Genomic DNA, 21,559 nt, shown 5'->3' on the forward strand with positions numbered 1-21,559 from the left:
TACAGAATATCATACCACACATATACAAATGTGACAAGTAAGATAAAGGGGAAAGGAGATAAGGGGCAAACACAGAGTCATCTTCTACCAGAGAGTGAAAGGAGTGACCCAGTCTGCTGCCCATTACTTAGGCTATTCACTTAAATGTCCATCTGTGTTCAAAATATACTTGCTGATCATGTGGGTAATCAGACTATACTTTTATGATAAACCATCACAAGGGTTAGTGAGAGGGGGGAGGGGGTGGGCAGCCCGGGTGGGCGGGTTAGATTAGCTAATGTTCATGTTGTTTTACTATCTAAGGTGGTCTTATGGGAGCGTGTAATAATGTTTGCCAGTAGAACTGGATGTTATGATATAGGGGCAGACAACCACTCTTAAAATAAGAGTATTCTTCCACAGAAAGGATTTCAGATGTGTTGAGTAGCCACTCCTGAACAGTAGGTACACCTGTGGACTTCCACTTTCGGGCGATGAGTAATCTGGCACTATTAAGGCAGTTTTGTATAAGTTTCCATCTAATTTTACACATTTTGCCCGGATTGTAGCAAAAAAGAGCTGTGAGAGGTGATAAGTTAAATTCATCCCCTAAGACTATTCTCATGTGACTAATAATGCCTTCCCAGAAGGGAAGCAGCTTCGGGCACTGCCACCAAATATGGGCCATCGTGCCAGGAGACCCACAGCCCCTCCAGCATGTCGCGTTGGAGCTAGGATATATATGCTTAAGCCTAACTGGGGTAAGATACCACCGGTACAGAATTTTGTGATTCATCTCCAGTATCCTGGGAGATGATGAGGACTTGGAGGAGTGGTAGAATATGTTTTCCCACTGCTCTTTGGAAATAGGGAAGTCTAACTCAGTCTGCCAATGTAAGTCGTATGACGAGGGTGGTAGTGTAAGGGACATGTCCATCAGTTTTTTAACCATCGATAGGGACCCCTTAGGGACCTGTCCTTCAAGGCAGAAACATTCAAAATGTGTCATTTCTCTCAGGAGGTCTTGCTTGTGGGGTGAGGTTCTCAGTAAGTGTGTCAGTTGAGCGTATTTAAGCCAATGAGAGAAGGCCCCTCCAGCAGTGTCTGATAGTTGTGTTCTTAGTTTCAGTGCCCCTCTGTTGGTCAGGCATGCGAATGGGATTGTTTGAGTTGTGCCTATATGGCCTGGCACCTGCGGGACTATCCCACCACTGAATTCTGCATTTATCGGTATTGGGGACATAGGCGAGGTAAACGATGATATCCCCTTAACTTTGGTTCTAGCTAAGTCCCATGTACGAAAAATGTGGGAGTATAACAATGAGGACCTAGCGTATGCAGGTCTGCATTTGTTTGAAATCCAACAAAGTGGGCCTATGGTAGGTGTTCCCAAGAGAAAGGAGTCAATGGTGGCCCACGCCTTGGTGGAGGAACGGTCATGCCATTCCCACACTCTCTGTAGTGTTACTGCACTATAATATTGAGAGATCAAAGGAACTCCTAATCCTCCCCCTCCCAATGGTTTTACTAGAACTCTTTTACTAATCCGGGGTTTAATATTCCCCCATATGAAGGAATTTATTAAAGCTTGGATTTGATTCAAGTATGTAACCGGTAAGTGAACTGGAGCAGCTTGTAGAATGTATAGGATCTGAGGGAGGGTAGTCATCTTAACCGACTGGATCCTGCCCCACAAGGAGATGGGTCGAGCTTGCCAGGAGTCAAAGTCCTTCCTAATCTTATGCAGGATAGGTAGGTAATTGTATTTAAATATTTTATTGATGGATGGGGCAATGTGTATTCCTAAGTATTTAATTTTATCATGTAGGAGTCTGTACTGACAATGTGTCTTAAGGGCATCAAAGTCTCCCCTCCTCATATTGAGGTTAAGAATTTCCGACTTTTGTGTGTTGATCAGGAAGTTTGAATGGCCACCAAACTTATCAAATTCCTCTAACAGGTGTGGCAGAGACCTATGCGGATGGGTTAGCAGGGTAAGGACATCATCGGCATAAAGGGTGAGTTTATATGTATTTGGGCCTAATTCTACTCTAGATATGTTTGGGTTTTTTCTGATGTGTGATGCAAGTACTTCAATTGAGATGGCGAATAGCAGAGGAGACCGGGGGCACCCCTGTCTCGTGCCGTTTTGTATATTAAAACTATCAGACAAAGTCCCGTTTGTACGAACCCTTGCCGTGGGGCGAGAATATAAGCTAAATATCCTTTGAATCATGACAGAACCAAAACCAAAGGCCCCCAGACACTGCTTCAGAAAGTTCCAGTCCAGACGGTCAAACGCTTTTTCAGCATCTGTAGATATAAGGATAGATGGTATGTTCGACCGGCTGGACTGTTCGATCAAGTGCAGAACCCTGATGGTATTGTCTCGGGCTTCTCTCTTTGGTATGAAGCCCGATTGGTCGACATGTATGATTTGGGGGAGTATTCTATTGACTCGGGCGGCGAGGATCTTAGCATAAATTTTCAGATCTGAATTTAGTAGGGAGATTGGCCTGTAGTTGCTTACTAGTGTGGGGTCTTTATCTGGTTTAGCTATGACAGAAATATGTGCTTCAAGGGAGCTCCTAGACCATTTCATACATGTGAGATGTGGGATTAAAAAATTCTTAAACTGCTTGTAATACATGTTGCTGAAGCCATCAGGGCCAGGGCTTTTATGGGAGGGAAGAGATTTTATAGCGTCTGCCACTTCTTGAGGTGAGATAGGGCTGTCTAAGGCTTCGGAGGTTTCTTTAGGTATAGTAGGAAGCGAGGCCTCCGCAATATATTTTTCTGTTGCTAATGGGGTGCTTGCTGCGTGCGGGGTAGGTAAGTTATACAGTGTACTATAATACTTTTTAAATTCGTCAGCTATTGAGAGGCTACCCACTACAGAGCTCCCAGAATCATCTAGTATTTTATGGATATAAGAGTGGAGTTTACGCTCTTTAAGTGCTCTAACTAGCGACGGGCCTATTTTATTAGATCTGGCTAAGTATAATTTCTTTCATGTAATTAGCAAGAGTCCATGAGCTAGTGACGTATGGGATATACATTCCTACCAGGAGGGGCAAAGTTTCCCAAACCTCAAATGCCTATAAATACACCCCTCAACACACCCACAAATCAGTTTTACAAACTTTGCCTCCTATGGAGGTGGTGAAGTAAGTTTGTGCTAGATTCTACGTTGATATGCGCTCCGCAGCAGGTTGGAGCCCGGTTTTCCTCTCAGCGTGCAGTGAATGTCAGAGGGATGTGAGGAGAGTATTGCCTATTTGAATTCAATGATCTCCTTCTACGGGGTCTATTTCATAGGTTCTCTGTTATCGGTCGTAGAGATTCATCTCTTACCTCCCTTTTCAGATCGACGATATACTCTTATATATACCATTACCTCTACTCATTCTCGTTTCAGTACTGGTTTGGCTTTCTACTACATGTAGATGAGTGTCCTGGGGTAAGTAAGTCTTATTTTCTGTGACACTCTAAGCTATGGTTGGGCACTTTTATATAAAGTTCTAAATATATGTATTCAAACATTTATTTGCCTTGACTCAGGATGTTCAAACATTCCTTATTTCAGACAGTCAGTTTCATATTTGGGATAATGCATATGAATAAATCAATTTTTTTTTTCTTACCTTAAAATTTGACTTTTTTCCCTATGGGCTGTTAGGTTCGCGGGGGCTGAAAATGCTTCATTTTATTGCGTCATTCTATTGCGTCATTCTTGGCGCAGACTTTTTTGGCGCAAATTTTTTTTTCTGTTTCCGGCGTTCCGGATGTGGCGTCATTTTTGGCGCCAAATAATGTGGGCGTCTTTTTTGGCGCTAAAAAATATGGGCGTCACTATTGTCTCCACATTATTTAAGTCTCATTAATTATTGCTTCTGGTTGCTAGAAGTTTGCTCACTAGCATTTTTTCCCATTCCTGAAACTGTCATTTAAGGAATTTGATCAATTTTGCTTTATATGTTGTTTTTTTCTATTACATATTGCAAGATGTCTACGATTGGCCCTGAGTCAGAAGCCACTTCTGGAAAAATGCTTAACTGAGTTTCAGTTCTACCAAAGCTAAGTTTATTTATTTTAAATGTTATAAATGTTTATCTTTAGCTATGGTTTGTAATCAGTTATTATGATAAACTTTTACATGCAGATTCCATTAGTATTTATGCTTTATACATTTCCATTCTTAAGTACAAGAAATGTTTAGAAGATTTATAAGAAATATTTTTTCTGATTAAGGCTTTGTCTGACTTCGTGCCTTCTAATACAATTTTTAGGTCTTTTCCACTTCTTTTTTAATTATTGAAGTTTCAAATGACCAACATCATACTGATTTATCCTTCTCTGATGATGTTTTTTTCTCTTTCAGAAATTCTTCATCAGACATTGACACTAACAAATCTACTTTTTTTTATAATTTTTTTATTAAAGTACATTTGTTCTTTGTTGAAGAGGTGTTGATTATTTTGGATATTAAGGTAACTAGTTCTTTAAGACTAGCTGACACTATTTCTGCCTTTTTAATTCTTCTGTGATTTCAGAGGTTTTCTTTCCAATTCCCCATACTAGGGAATGGAATAGGCTGAGAATTCTCTTTTATTCTTTCTTTAAAGGTTTTTAAACTATATTCTTTGCCAGCAGTTAAATTCAATTTGGAGGGTTCTCCAATTTATTGGGGCTATCTCTACTCCTACTAATTAGGCTATTGTTTCTATAGCAAAATAATATTTATTTCCTTTATATAAGTTGTATCTTATTTATGGAAAATTATTTAGTTTCAGGTACTTTTCTTGGTCCTGTGATATTGCAATTGCTTCATTTTTTCTGTTTACTTTAAGATCAAGTATCAGATTATGATTTATTTTAGCATTGTTTAAGGGACAACATTTACTAGACTAGGTGCTGTTGCATTTGTCTTGTTGTTTTGTATTTTGCAAGTCCTCTGTTTTGACTGGCCCTTTAAACTGGACTATCATGCTAATTATTTCATTTGTGTCTTCATTTTATTGAATATATTCGCAAATGAGGGTTAATCTATGTCTTTAGCTATTTTAGCTAGAAGAATTTTGTGATTTTTTAAAAAAAAAGAAAAAAGAAAATCCATATTTCTTTTGTTCTAAGATAATCAATTATTTGTTTTATAATTGGATTCAATTCTTAACTGTTACTATGGGCTTCAAGATTGAGTTCTAAGACTAAAACTTTAAGCTTATACTAGTTTGGTTGTTCTTATTAAGGAACAAATTCCTGAGTTCTTTCCCAAGTAACATGTTTATAATTGGGGTTCGAATCAGCTCCCTAATATTGCGATGTACGTGCCGTATTCCAGCTTGGCTGGTAAGGGGCAGGTTAAGACTTCGTTGAAATTTATTTTGGTTCTATTTTGTCCAAATTTCTTTGATTTTATTCCAGTAAGGCTAACACTTTCTTTAAGTGTGTTCCTGCCCTATATATTCTGGGTACTGTTGAAGCATGGCTGGGCACCCATGGGGTTCAAGCGCTGCTCAGACCTGGAATCTTCTGGGGTATTTCTTCCAGTTCCTTTTTTAGGAACTGGGTTTTGGAGTTTTATTCCAACTATTCTGCCTTTTTATGGTCACTGATAGCATTATTTGTTTTCATTAGATACAATAAATGCATATTTTTTCATTTTTCAGTTTTCATTCAGATTATTTCCTGAGGATGCGGAATCTCATATGTTTCACTTTGCTCTTCAGGACATAGTTGGAGGATCTTTTTTTCAAAAGTTATTGATTCCTCACGTAAGGGTCACCTTTTTTAGGTTTCCAGATGGTTTATGTCACTGTCTTTGTCTCTATCGGACAAAGGTCAATTTGTATTGGGTTCCGTCTGTCGGTACCTTTAGTCTCTATTATTTCCTTCAGTTGCTATATATGCATAGAAGTTTTAACAGCATTGGATTCAATTCCCTTTGCTCATTTTCAATGGAAAGATCCTTTCCGGCTTTTTATGAGTGTTGTTTCTTCTAGAACATGGTTGGAGGATCAATTAACTAATCAGTTTGTTGATTCCTCAGACAAGAGTAACCTTTTTTAGGATTCCAGATAGATTCAGTGTCCATGACTCTGTCTCTGTCGGACAAGAGACGTCTGAATTTGATTTCAGCTTATCGAAACCTTCAGTCTCAATCATTCCCTTCGGTAGCTTTATGCATGGAAATTCTAGGTTCTTATGACTGCTGCATTGGACGTGTTCCCCTTTGCTCATTTTCACATGCGACCTCTTCAGCTCTGTATGCTGAACCAGTGGTGCAAGGATTATACAAAGATATCTCATTTAATATCTTTAAAACCGATTGTTCGACACCCTCTGATGTGGTACAGACCACCATTGTTTAGTTCAGGGGGCTTCTTTTGTTCTTCCAACCTGGACTGTGATCTCAACAGATGCAAGTCTGACAGGTTGGGGAGCTGTATGGGGGTTTCTGACAAGGGGTTTGGGAATCTCAGGAGGTGAGATTTCCAATCAACATTTTGGAACTCCGTGCAATTTTGAGAGCTCTTCAGTCATGGCCTCTTCTAAAGAGAGAGTCGTTCATTTGTTTTCAGACGGACAATGTCACAAATGTGGCATATGTCTATCATCATGAGGGACTCACAGTCCTCTGGCTATAAAGGAAGTATCTCGAATACTTGTATGGGCAAAATCCAGCTCCTGTCTAATTTCTGCGGTTCATATCCCAGGTATAGATAATTGGGAAGCGGATTATCTCAGTCACCAAATGCTACATCCGGGCGAATGTTCTTCACCCAGAGGTATTTCTTCAGATTGTTCAAATATGGGGACTTCCAGAAATAGATCTGATGGCTTCTCATCTAAACAAGAAGCTTCCCAGGTGTCTGTCCAGATCCAGGGATCCTCAGGCGGAAGCAGTGGATGCATTGTCACTTCCTTGGAAATATCATCCTGCTATATCTTTCCGCCTCTAGTTCTTCTTTCAAGAGTGATTTCCAAACTTCTAAAGGAGCGTTCGTTTATTCTGCTGGTGGCTCCAGCATGGCCTCACAGGTTTTGGTATGCGGATCTTGTCCGGATGGCTCCATGCCATCCGTGGATTCTTCCGTTACGTCCAGACCTTCTATCACAAGGTCCTTTTTTTCCATCAGGATCTCAAATCCTTAAATTGAAGGTATGGAGATTGAACGCTTGATCCTCAGTCATAGAGGTTTCTCTGACTCCGTAATTAATACTATGTTGCAGGCTCGTAAATCTGTATCTAGGATGATATATTATCGAGTCTGGAAGACTTGCATTTTTTGGGTGTGGATTATTTTCAGCGGAATTGGCTGTCTTTATTTTATCCCTCCCTCTCTAGTGACTCTTGCGTGGAAGATCCACATCTTGGGTAGTCATTATCCCATACGTCACTAGCTCATGGACTCTTGCTAATTACATGAAAGAAAACATAATTTATGTAAGAACTTACCTGATAAATTCATTTCTTTCATATTAGCAAGAGTCCATGAGGCCCACCCTTTTTTGTGGTGGTTATGATTTTTTTGTATAAAGCACAATTATTCCAATTCCTTATTTTTTATGCTTTCGCACTTTTGTCTTATCACCCCACTTCTTGGCTATTCGTTAAACTGATTTGTGGGTGTGGTGAGGGGTGTATTTATAGGCATTTGAGGTTTGGGAAACTTTGCCCCTCCTGGTAGGAATGTATATCCCATATGTCACTAGCTCATGGACTCTTGCTAATATGAAAGAAATGAATTTATCAGGTAAGTTCTTACATAAATTATGTTTTCCTAAGGTATAGGGCTCTGGTTTGTGCTTCTGAATATAACAATTGGTTGAGTTCGTTTCTGTAATGTCGAAGCTGACTAGATAGTGATACATCTCGGGGAGCCTCCTGGTGTCGCCTCTCTAGAGTGTAAATGGACCGGAGAATACTGTCATGTCGGGCCCTATACTGCTTCCTTTTCCCCGCTTTATATTTAATGAACTCGCCCCTCAGCACAGTTTTATGAGCTTCCCAAAGAGTGTGGGGAGAGATATTATCTACATTGTTGAGCCTGAAGTACTCTGCCATAGTCTCCGCCAGCCTCTTAGTCAAGACATTGTCTTTAAGTAATGACTCATCCAATCTCCATATATATGGGGATAACGGGGCGTTTAACCATTTTAAGCTTAAGGAGACCATGGCATGGTCAGACCAAGTTGTTGGGATAATGTCAACCTCCATGACCGAGTCGTAAAGGAGTTGGTCTGTAAAGATATAGTCAATTCGGGAGTGATTTCTATGGGGATTGGAGTAAAAGGTAAAGGTGCGCTGAGAGGGGTGTCTCATTCGCCATGCATCAATAAATGCTAGTTGATGAATTAGGGATGTCGTGTCTGATAGAGTCTTGGGGGAAACGCTACTTCGGCCCGATGAGCAGTCCAATGTTGGGTCCAGTGCTATGTTACAGTCCCCCGCCAAGATCAACGGTCCAGTCTGGTTAAGAAGGAGGTGTCGCTTTAAGTTCTCAAAAAATTTGGTGTGCTTGGTATTAGGAGCGTAAATATTAGCTAGGGTGAGTGGTCTATTGTGGAAAAGTCCTGTAACTATAAGCCATCTACCTCCGGGATCTGCCTCAACTTTGTTTAGCTGGAAAGGGACATGTCTGCTGATCAAAATCCCCACTCCCCCCACCTTTATAATATTATGGGCAAAGTAACCCGTTGGGTAATCTTTGTTTGCTAGCGTGGGAGGTGAGTCTTTGGGGAAGTGGGTCTCCTGCACAAAAACGATATCTGCCTTTGACTGTTTAAACCATGCTAGTGCGACAGAACGTTTGGTCGGGGAATTCAGACCCTTAGCATTCTGTGTGACTATAGTTAACATTCGGGTTTCCATAGGATAATATATGTGGTTGAAATATTGTTGTGGATCTGGAAGAAAGAGTTATGTGCTGTAGTAGTGTTAATTAACAGTGAATAGAAGCTATGGCTTACCTGACTTGCGGAGACCTCGTTACCACCAAGCACCCGGGCTGACCACCAGGGATATAGGGTTGGGAAGGGGGAGGGTGGAGAGAAATAGAAAACAATTCTGGAATGAAGAAAAACACATGTAAACAATACAACAATAAACAGAGTAAAACAAAAAAGAGAGAACAATTTAACGAAAACGATACTCATAAGTTTCTCCTAGGAGAAATTCCTAGAGGAGGAAAAAAGTGATTGCTACAGCTCTTGGTAGCAGGTCGGTTAACTGATATGCATTCAAACAGGAAACGTTTTGATTAGACATACATATCTAACATACTACTCATCTATGAACTAAAGGTTCTAGAAAGTTTTGGCTGCATACAATGTGGACCATCTTGGCGATGATCAGAAAGTACTCTAGACCTCGGTCCATGATAGAAGGGACAACTGGTTGAGAGCTTATAATTAAGTATTGTCCCGATTCAAATAGAACATAGGGTACCTCAGCGTTCATGGAGGACTAAAGAAGTGTAGCACCAGGGAGGGTCCCTGGACTATGGTAGCAGAGAAAGAGTGCCAGGGGGGGCAGGGGCTACCGATTTTGCAAATAAAATGAACCAGGTTGCAGATTCAAGTGACTCGGTCCTGTTCAGAGGACGAATTTTTGTTTGTTGTTTTGGTTTTTTTATAGCGAGAAACTCTGCTCCATTCTTGACGATGGGGTCTCTGTTCCAGTGGGTCAGGGCTAGAGTCTCTGATTGTTGGTAGATCTGGAGGTTTGATTCCCAGCTGGGTGCAAAAGGTGTCCAGGTCTTCCTGGGATCTGTAAGTTATTGTAGCATTGTCTTTTATTACTTTTAAACAAAAGGGAAATCCCCAGCGATAGGGGATCTTCTGTTCCCTTAGGTGCATTGTAAGTGGACTAATTTCTCTTCTTTTGGTTAGTGTCATTTGGCTGAGGTCTGCGAAAAATTGAAGGGCATGGCCCTCAAATATTATAGGGGCTTGTTTCCTGGCCGCAGATAAGATACTTTCTTTTTCTTTGAAGCTTGTAAATTTGAGGATGATGTCTCGTGGCGGTGCTGTGTCTTTAGGTGGTGGCCGGAGGGCTTGATGGAATCTATCCAGTTGGAATTCAGCAGGGGTCCCGCTGTGATTGTCCCCTCTCATTAACTCATTAAACAGCTTTTGAAGAAATCCTGATATTTTGGCGTCTGCCTCTGTTATCCAGATCCTCGACTTGGTCCTGTAGTTGTTGAATGAGAGTAGAGTTTTGGGTGGTATGACGGATCTGCTGATCTAAGATTCTATCAGTGTGTTCCACATCCTCTTCAAGATGCATAATTCTGTTGCCAATCTCAGTTATTTCTTTTTTAACTTCAGAGAGACTTGACTTTATGATAGAGCTTACTTGCGAGATAAAACTAGTAAAATCTTCCTTTGAGGGGAGTGACATAATGTCTGCTTTTGTGAGAGTGGTGTCCCCCTCTGTTTGGCTTTCAGTGGTGTTTAAAGTGTTTACTGTCTCGTGTAAAAGAGGGGGAGAATGCGGTGCAGAGCCTTCCATATTTTTGAAGAAGGAGTGAACTTTTGGTGGTGCTGGGGTAAGCCCTTTACCAGATTTATCAGCTCTGGGCCCTTTTTTTGATGCCATGAGGGGGTATGTGAGAAGAAAGAGGACGCTGAGTGTAATAAAATGCAGCCTTTCAAAACAGTTGAACTGCAGACTTCAAATGGCTCAGGGAACTTTTTAGCAGTTACAGATGCAGTTGTCCTAAGTTTAAGGGTTGAATAGTTTAGTTTCTGTTTCTCCGCTGCAGCCTCTCTTTGCAACAATAAAGATGGCGCTCAGTGTGAGATAAATATTGTCTGACGCTGCAGTGGAGGAGCGCAGCAAGTCATGTATGTAGTGTCCCCTGCTAAACAGATAATTTATCTCCTTTGGAGCATAGTTAAGTTACTGAGGGCAGAGATATAGTTTGAGTTTTAGTGATAACCCCCCCCGGCACTGCCTTTAGTGTTAAGAAAAGTACACTCACATGTTGCGGTTGTTGGGCAGTGATGTCCGCCTCTTAATCCATCTGCCTCCGGTTCAGCTTAAGCTCTGTGGGGCTTCCAGGTGTCGGGCAGACCTTTGTTGTGCAGCAGGGCTGGGATGAGGAGACATGAAACAAGCCGGAGCCTTGCAGCGGTATCTTTAGCGGCCACGTGGTCGGCCGTTCAGCTCCGTATCGGCTGTAGTCCAAACCTCCGTTTTGCCTCTCCAACAGGTTCACTAGTTGTCCAATGGTGTCCGGTTGCTATAGGTTATAAGTCCCAGGCCATAAGACTCTTTTTCCTGTCCTTTAGCTGCCACAATGACCGACCTCACTTCGGAGCTCTAAGAGCCTGCGTCCATCTTGGCACAGGCTAGCTCCGCCTCCCATCAACTGCTTGTTCTATACAGAAGTGCTGCTACACATTACTTGTGAAACTACTAACCTGAGATATTAACCACTTGTGCTGGTGTGATTTATTTTATGATAAATACTTTTCAGGCTCAGCTTTATTAAAGGGATATAAAACTCTAAAAAATGTATTTTGTAGATCAGACAAAAGCATTCCATTTAAAAAAAGAATTCAAGTTACTTCTATTTTCACATTTGCTTTGTTCTCACTGTATTCTTTGTTGAAGATATACCGCGGTAAGTGTCTGGCGCACTACATGACTGCCATCTACTGCTCATGGAATTAGAAAACATTCTTTCAAAACTGCTGCCATTTAGTGCTCCGCAAATGGGCCGGTGAAGTGTACAAAAGGTAACAAGAGAATGAAATAGACTGGTAATAGAAGTAAATTAGAAAGTTGTTTAAAATCACATGCGCTATCTGTATCATGAAATAAAAGTGTTTTCCTTTAACCATCTTTTTGATAAAATTAATATATTTAGTTATTTATAAAACCATTCACTTCTTCCTTGTTGAATAGGCATTCAAGATATGTGGCTCCCTGAAAGCTGTAGCCTGATAATCACCCAGTGCTTTTACTAGGCTCAGACAATATTCAAAAAGATGCACAATGCGTTTTCAACCATGTGTTGCTACCATTCACACCCAAACACTTCATGCCCTTATGTGTATTTTCATGCTTTGAAAAAAAATGAATAAAAAAACACTTCATGCCCTTATGTGTATTTTCATGGTTTGAAAAAGAAATTAATAAACAGAATTCGTGAGCCGTAATTCACACATAGGGGCCTATTTATCATGATGTGAGCGGACATGATACGATATTGCGGATCATGTCCACTGCACATCGATAAATGCCGACAGCATACGCTCTCTGCATTTATCATTGCACTAGCAGTTCTTGTGAACCGCTGGTGCAATGCCGCTCCCTGCAGATTCACGGCCAATCAGCCGCTAGCAGGGGGTGTCAATCAACCCGATCAATTTCTGTCCACTGCCTCAGCGCAGGCGGACAGGTTATGGAGGAGCAGTCTTTAGACCGCTGCTTCATAACTTGTGTTTCTGCCGAGCCTGAAGGCTCTCCAGAATCACGGGGCATCGAGCTCCGTTTGGAGCTTGATAATTCAGCCCCATATTGTACTCTAATAGAAAACTCAGCCCTACATGCAAAAAACAGGCAAAAATCTTTTATCTCCTTGATGACCGCAAAATACTCTGTATGTCACCTGTCACAAGGGTTGTTGATTCAATGTGTTCAGATGAAGAGTCAGTGCCAAAAAAAAGATGGTTTTCTGTGTGTCCTTGTTGGTGGAGGCTTGAAATGATGCAAGCTTGTATTTTTTATTTTCTGCCCCATTGTATATTCCCGGCAAAGTGTAGAATATTTGATTACAAAGGCCTGTTACTAATGCTGCTTTGTGTGAATAGTGGGTGCCCCTGTTTTAAATGGATTTTAAGTGGATTTGACAGAATTTTGTATTTCGAGTTGATTGACATTTGTAGTTTTTTCAGCAATGTGTGCAATAATAATAATTGGCTCAAAACTGCTATTGGTGACTACATTCATATACAAATAGCATGTTTTATTATGTTCTAGTAAGCAGATCAGTATTGGCAACAAGGGCCCTAACAGAGACTCATCATGCACCCACTCAGCAGTACAGGATGTCCTATTTTACTTCCAAACAAATCTGCTGCACATAATTTACACTCACTTTCTATTCCTCTTTCCCTATGTAATACATTTTCTTCATAACTAGATGGTTTAATACTTTTTTTATGTATTTATCACTTGAGATAGACAGACAGACCGATAGACAGACGGATAGATGATAGACAGATTTTACTGTGTAAAAATATTTTTTGCTGGATCTTCCGTTTCCAAGCAATGTAAAGCTGTGATTTGAAATAGTTAAAGAGATGGTCTACTTGAAAATTGTTCTTGTTTAAAAAGATACATAATCCCTTTATTGTCCATAACCTAGTTTTGCATAACCAACAAAGTTAAATTAATACACTTTTTACCTCTGTGATTACTTTGTCTCTAAGCCTCTGCAGACTTCACCCCTTATCTCAGTTCTTTTGACAGACTTGCATTTTAGCTAATCAGTGCTGACTCCTAAATAACTCCATGGGAGTGAGCACAATGTTATCTATATGACACACATGAACTAGCACTGTCTAACTGGGGAAAAACTGTCAAAATGCACTGAGATAAGAGGCAGTTTTCAACGATTTAGAAATCAGTTTATGAGCCTACCTAGGTTCAGCTTTAAAAAAATACCAAGAGAACAAAACAAATTTCATGATAAAAGTAAATTGGAAAAGTTGTTTAAAATTGCATTCCCTATCTGAATCATAAACGTTGATTTTTGACTAGACTGTCCCTTTAAGCCAAATTATGCATATGACATCTTTTTAATGGGGTGTTAGCAAATCTTCACAGAACAAAAAGATATAAGACCAAAACAGAAATAAAATATGGTATCAGTATATTCAGTATTAATGACGACAGATTACACAGATTTCTTTCACTTACCCAGTAATAACAATTTCATTTTGAGTAAATTTATCATTAAACATTTTCAGCGCCCAAACACTGAACTGCAGTGAACATTCTGAAGGTTGTTTTTAATTGTGTATTAATTTCTTAGTCTATAAATGTGATTTGAGTTATATTTTCACATTTTTATATCTAGAAAGTATTATATTTCGTAACATATTCCATGGGGCCGATTTATCACGGCCGGAATGGGGCTGTATACACCTGTTTCCGCGAGAGCCTTCAGGCTTGCCGGAAACAGGAGTTAAGAAGCAGTGGTCTGCAACCTCTGAGGCGGTGGACAGCTATCCGCCCGATCGCATACGATCGGGTTGGTTGACACCCCCTGCTAGCATTTTTAGCGATATGCTTGTGGAATGATAAATGCCGACAGCACTTTGATAAATCGGCCCCTATATATGAACAAAAGGTTCCTTCTTTCCTTTGCATCAGTATAACCCTTAGAAAAACCTCAAAAATAGAAAAGAAAATTTCAAAGTGCAACATTGTATTATGAAGTATCAGTATTGCCCAGAAAAAGGGTTACTCACATAGGGCCAGATTACGAGTTTGCGAGTTTATCGTGGGTGTTTGTGTTCATCGGGCTTACCGCTGGTAATGCAAGTTGAAAGTAAACGCAATCCATTGAGCGCAAATATCTACTTAAAAAATATTGCACACTAAAGTTATAAGGGCTCAAAGATAGGAGGTCTCATGTGTTAGAAAAGAAAAAAAATGCAGGCAAAAGGCTTTAACATAGACATACATACATACATACATACATACACACATGTCTAAAGATGTATATGTATGTTTATATATATATATATATATATATATATATATATATATATATATATATGTGTGTGTTTGTACATATTTATATCTGTATATATGTATTTACAGACATATATACATATATAAATACATAAATACATATGTATACATATATAGACATATATATAAGTGCATTGGGAACTCTGCAGTTAAGTAGTTGAAAACATGAAAAATCATATTTATGCAATATTCAAATTTAATAAAGTGTTATATTGTGTATTTGCTCTAAATATTTGTCATTCAAATGTTCTGCACATAGCAGAATATGTTTTATGTATTTATAAATATATATTCCTATATATATCTGTATATATCTATACCTATATATAATCATTTATATATTTAGGTATAGATATATATTGTACAAAAAAACATCAGATATATGTCAACATTTGTATTAATGAATAAATAGAGCATATTCTGTTATATGAAGAACATTGGAATGTGAAATATTCATATTTTTATGTTGGGTTTGCATGCATGAGAATATGCAATCAGATTTGCGCGAGAGTGGGGTGTTTTTTTCTTTCTTCATTGACTTTTATGGGGGAATATGTGAACCTACACGCAATATAGTAAAATTCTTATTTTTGCACTCGGCGAGTTAGCGTGCAAGCAAAAACAGTTTATTTTAAACTCCTAATACGAACGCCACCCAACACACACAAAAAGCTTACTTCTAGCGGAGTTAGCACTCAAGCAGGAGCGTTAATTAGCGTTCCACTCATAATCTGGCCCATAGTGTAAGACAAGTGCTTAATGCAACCCAACAAACAGGAATTCTTTAAATCAAGGTCCCTTTATTCCACAGTATGCATATATCAATTAAAAGGACATGAAACCCCAACATTTCTTTCACTGGTCATGCAGAGTATGTGATTTTAAGCAACTTTTCAATTCAATTTACTTTTATTATCTACTTTGCTTCATTCTCCATGAATCCTTAGTTGAAAAGCATACCTAAGTAGACTCAGGACTAGAAGCTAGCTGCTGATTGGTGGCTGCAAATAAATGCCTCTTGTCATTGGTTCTCTAGGTGTGTTTAGCTAGCTCCCAGTAGTGCACTGCTGCTCCTTCAACAAAGGATACCAAGAAAATTAAGCACATTTGATGATAGAAGTAAATTAAAAAGTTGTTTACATTTACAATCTCTGTCTGAATCATGAAAGAAAAGTTTTGGGTTTCACTTGTGCAACAGATATTAAGACCAGCCATTATACAGGAGCTAGTCTCTTTATGTAACAAATTCCCCAAACAAGGCCTTTGTCTCCCTGTATAGCGATGCTTGGTTTGGTCACGTGACCACTCCCTCCTCATGATGTATGGGGCGGTCACCTGTTAATGCAGCTTCCTCAGGCCAAGATTTGCCATTTGAAAGTAGCCAATATAAGTTTACAAGAGGGCAAGGCTGCTAAAATAAAAAAAGATGGAAAATCATACAAAAAAACTGTGTGAAAAGTGCTGATGGTTTGCAATGCTGCTCATGAATTCTCTCAGTGGAAAGTATTGGAAACCATGTGATAACCATGTGACACACTTTTCTTTAATGAATTGCAATAAACTCTTATGTAAGGCAGAAAAAATGTTTCCACTTTCCTGTCCCTTTAATCAAGCGCTGTTTTGGATGTTGGCATATTGTAACTTATTTATTTGTATGAAGAAATGTACTTTATTGTTGAATAATGTTATTCAGCCTCCTTTCTTGTTTAGACTATTAGGGCAACACCCATGCTTGGTGACTCCCGAGTTGCATACAACATGGAGGAAGGCCTCGTCCCAGAGACTAACTGTCCCATTCGCTTCTATCTTAAGCCAAACAGAGCAGATGGCTCCGCCTCTGTGCTAGTGTCTGAGCCACTTGATTACGAAGGAACTAATTTCTTCACATTGAAAATTAGGGCTCAGAATGTTGCCACAGTCCCTTTAGCCTCCTTCACAACTGTGTATGTCAACGTCACCGGTAAGTATTGTTTATTGTGAATAATATTTATTATATTTTAGGCTTAGTTTGCAGATGATTTATATTAATTTTTTAAAGCATTATTTTCTTTGCAAAATATCACTGCTTATAATTGTACCTACTTTTTTTACACAGCATCTGTCAAGTGACAGTGTAGTTTGAGCATTAGTAAATTAATTTATGAAGCCACATGTTTGCCATTTTGGTATCAATGAGTCACCATTTTACTTGAGATTTTGGCCTTAAAGATACAATGTACTGTAAAATTGTCCTTATTGTGCTTCCAATCGGCTAGATTACGAGTTGTGCGTTAGGCTAAAAAAGCAGCGTTAAGAGGTCCTAACGCTGCTTTTTTACGCCCGCTGGTATTACGAGTCTTGAAGGTTTAGGGTCACCGCACGCACACTTCTTTGGCCTTACCGCAAAACGACTTACGTAAACCTCGTAAAGTCTATTTTCAATGGGACTTCCATAGCGCCGGTATTACGAGTCTGTCCTGGGAGGCCAAAAAGTGAGCGGTACACCCTGCCCTGTCAAGAGTCCTAACGTATTTAAAAGTCAGTAGTTATGAGTTTTACACAACAACGCTGTAGCATAAAACTCATAACTTAAAGTGCTAAAAAGTACACTAACACCCATAAACTACCTATTAACCCCTAAACCGAGGCCCTCCCGCATCGCAAACACTATAATAAATATTTTAACCCCTAATCTGCTGCTCCGGACACCGCCGCCACCTACATTATATTTATGAACCCCTAATCTGCTTCCCCCAACATCGCCGACACCTACATTATATCTATTAACCCTTAATCTGCCTTTTGCAACCGAGGCCCTCCCGCATCGCAAACACTATAATAAATATTTTAACCCCTAATCTGCTGCTCCGGACACCGCCGCCACCTACATTATATTTATGAACCCCTAATCTGCTTCCCCCAACATCGCCGACACCTACATTATATCTATTAACCCTTAATCTGCCTTCCCCAATGTCGCCGACACCTACATTATATTATTAACCCCTAATCTGCCGCTCCGGACACCGCCACCACCTACATTATATGTATTAACCCCTAATCTGCTGCCCCCAACATCGCCGACACCTACATACTATTTATTAACCCCTAATCTGCCGCCCCCAACGTCGCAGCCACTATATTAAAGTTATTAACCCCTAAACCTAAGTCTAACCCTAAACCTAACACCCACTAACTTAAATATAATTTAAATAAATCTAAATAAATATTCCTATCATTAACTAAATTATTCCTATTTAAAACGAAATACTTACCTATAAAATAAACCCTAAGGCCTAGATTTGGAGTTCGGCGGTAAAAGGGCTGTTAACGCTCCGCGGGCTTTTTTCTGGCCGCACCATAAAATTAACTCTGGTATCGAGAGTTCAAACAAATGCTGCGTTAGGCTCCAAAAAAGGAGCGTAGAGCATTTTTACCGCAAATGCAACTCTCGATACCAGAGTTGCTTACGGACGCGGCCGGCCTCAAAAACGTGCTCGTGCACGATTCCCCCATAGGAAACAATGGGGCTGTTTGAGCTGAAAAAAAACCTAACACCTGCAAAAAAGCAGCGTTCAGCTCCTAACGCAGCCCCATTGTTTCCTATGGGGAAACACTTCCTACGTCTGCACCTAACACTCTAACATGTACCCCGAGTCTAAACACCCCTAACCTTACACTTATTAACCCCTAATCTGCCGCCCCCGCTATCGCTGACCCCTGCATATTTTTTTAAACCCCTAATCTGCCGCTCCGTAAACCGCCGCCACCTACGTTATCCCTATGTACCCCTAATCTGCTGCCCCTAACATCGCCGACCCCTATATTATATTTATTAACCCCTAATCTGCCCCCCTCAACGTCGCCGACACCTGCCTACACTTATTAACCCCTAATCTGCCGAGCGGACCTGAGCGCTACTATAATAAATGTATTAACCCCTAATCCGCCTCACTAACCCTATCATAAATAGTATTAACCCCTAATCTGCCCTCCCTAACATCGCCGACACCTAACTTCAATTATTAACCAGTAATCTGCCGACCGGAGCTCACCGCTATTCTAATAAATGTATTAACCCCTAAAGCTAAGTCTAACCCTAACACTAACACCCCCCTAAGTTAAATATAATTTTTATCTAACAAAATAAATTAACTCTTATTAAATAACTTATTCCTATTTAAAGCTAAATACTTACCTGTAAAATAAATCCTAATATAGCTACAATATAAATTATAATTATATTATAGCTATTTTAGGATTAATATTTATTTTACAGGCAACTTGGTAATTATTTTAACCAGGTACAATAGCTATTAAATAGTTAAGAACTATTTAATAGTTACCTAGTTAAAATAATAACAAATTTACCTGTAAAATAAATCCTAACCTAAGTTATAATTAAGCCTAACACTATCCTATCAATAAAATAATTAAATAAACTACCTACAATTACCTACAATTAACCTAACACTACACTATCAATAAATTAATTAAACACAATTCCTACAAATAAATACAATTAAATAAACTAGCTAAAGTACAAAAAATAAAAAAGAACTAAGTTACAGAAAATAAAAAAATATTTACAAACATAAGAAAAATATTACAACAATTTTAAACTAATTACACCTACTCTAAGCCCCCTAATAAAATAACAAAGCCCCCCAAAATAAAAAATTCCCTACCCTATTCTAAATTAAAAAAGTTACAAGCTCTTTTACCTTACCAGCCCTGAACAGGGCCCTTTGCGGGGCATGCCCCAAGAATTTCAGCTCTTTTGCCTGTAAAAAAAAACATACAATACCCCCCCCCCAACATTACAACCCACCACCCACATACCCCTAATCTAACCCAAACCCCCCTTAAATAAACCTAACACTAAGCCCCTGAAGATCTTCCTACCTTGTCTTCACCATCCAGGTATCACCGATCCGTCCTGGCTCCAAGATCTTCATCCAACCCAAGCGGGGGTTGGCGATCCATAATCCGGTCCAGAAGAGGCTCCAAAGTCTTCCTCCTATCCGGCAAGAAGAGGACATCCGGACCGGCAAACATCTTCTCCAAGCGGCATCTTCGATCTTCTTCCATCCGGAGCGAAGCGGCAGGATCCTGAAGACATCCAGCGCGGAACATCCATCCGGACCGACGACTGAACGACGAATGACTGTTCCTTTAAGGGACGTCATCCAAGATGGCGTCCCTCGAATTCCGATTGGCTGATAGGATTCTATCAGCCAATCGGAATTAAGGTAGGAATTTTCTGATTGGCTGATGGAATCAGCCAATCAGAATCTAGTTCAATCCGATTGGCCGATCCAATCAGCCAATCAGATTGAGCTCGCATTCTATTGGCTGATCGGAACAGCCAATAGAATGCGAGCTCAATCTGATTGGCTGATTGGATCAGCCAATCGGATTGAACTTGATTCTGATTGGCTGATTCCATCAGCCAATCAGAAAATTCCTACCTTAATTCCGACTGGCTGATAGAATCCTATCAGCCAATCGGAATTCGAGGGACGCCATCTTGGATGACGTCCCTTAAAGGAACAGTCATTCGTCGTTCAGTCGTCGGTCCGGATGGATGTTCCGCGCTGGATGTCTTCAGGATCCTGCCGCTTCGCTCCGGATGGAAGAAGATCGAAGATGCCGCTTGGAGAAGATGTTTGCCGGTCCGGATGTCCTCTTCTTGCCGGATAGGAGGAAGACTTTGGAGCCTCTTCTGGACCGGATTATGGATCGCCAACCCCCGCTTGGGTTGGATGAAGATCTTGGAGCCAGGACGGATCGGTGATACCTGGATGGTGAAGACAAGGTAGGAAGATCTTCAGGGGCTTAGTGTTAGGTTTATTTAAGGGGGGTTTGGGTTAGATTAGGGGTATGTGGGTGGTGGGTTGTAATGTTGGGGGGGGGTATTGTATGTGGTTTTTTTTACAGGCAAAAGAGCTGAAATTCTTGGGGCATGCCCCGCAAAGGGCCCTGTTCAGGGCTGGTAAGGTAAAAGAGCTTGTAACTTTTTTAATTTAGAATAGGGTAGGGAATTTTTTATTTTGGGGGGCTTTGTTATTTTATTAGGGGGCTTAGAGTAGGTGTAATTAGTTTAAAATTGTTGTAATATTTTTCTTATGTTTGTAAATATTTTTTTATTTTCTGTAACTTAGTTCTTTTTTATTTTTTGTACTTTAGCTAGTTTATTTAATTGTATTTATTTGTAGGAATTGTGTTTAATTAATTTATTGATAGTGTAGTGTTAGGTTAATTGTAGGTAATTGTAGGTAGTTTATTTAATTATTTTATTGATAGGGTAGTGTTAGGTTTAATTATAACTTAGGTTAGGATTTATTTTACAGGTAAATTTGTTATTATTTTAACTAGGTAACTATTAAATAGTTCTTAACTATTTAATAGCTATTGTACCTGGTTAAAATAATTACCAAGTTGCCTGTAAAATAAATATTAATCCTAAAATAGCTATAATATAATTATAATTTATATTGTAGCTATATTAGGATTTATTTTACAGGTAAGTATTTAGCTTTAAATAGGAATAAGTTATTTAATAAGAGTTAATTTATTTCGTTAGATAAAAATTATATTTAACTTAGGGGGGTGTTAGTGTTAGGGTTAGACTTAGCTTTAGGGGTTAATACATTTATTAGAATAGCGGTGAGCTCCGGTCGGCAGATTAGGGGTTAATAATTGAAGTTAGGTGTCGGCGATGTTAGGGAGGGCAGATTAGGGGTTAATACTATTTATGATAGGGTTAGTGAGGCGGATTAGGGGTTAATACATTTATTATAGTAGCGCTCAGGTCCGCTCGGC

At 39.6% G+C, this 21,559-nt stretch overlaps 1 protein-coding gene across 1 annotated transcript in view; it reads left to right on the plus strand.

Moving 5' to 3' along the window:
* Positions 1 to 21,559, plus strand: part of LOC128661686 (neural-cadherin-like) — a 488,078-nt gene that overhangs the window by 206,029 nt on the left and 260,490 nt on the right. Inside the window, 1 exon segment of the mRNA XM_053715912.1 lies at positions 16,466 to 16,715. Within this exon segment, the coding sequence (XP_053571887.1) occupies positions 16,466 to 16,715 (250 nt within the window).

Source organism: Bombina bombina, chromosome 5 (genome assembly GCF_027579735.1).
Source record: "Bombina bombina isolate aBomBom1 chromosome 5, aBomBom1.pri, whole genome shotgun sequence".
In the NCBI taxonomy this organism is placed as follows: domain Eukaryota; kingdom Metazoa; phylum Chordata; class Amphibia; order Anura; family Bombinatoridae; genus Bombina; species Bombina bombina.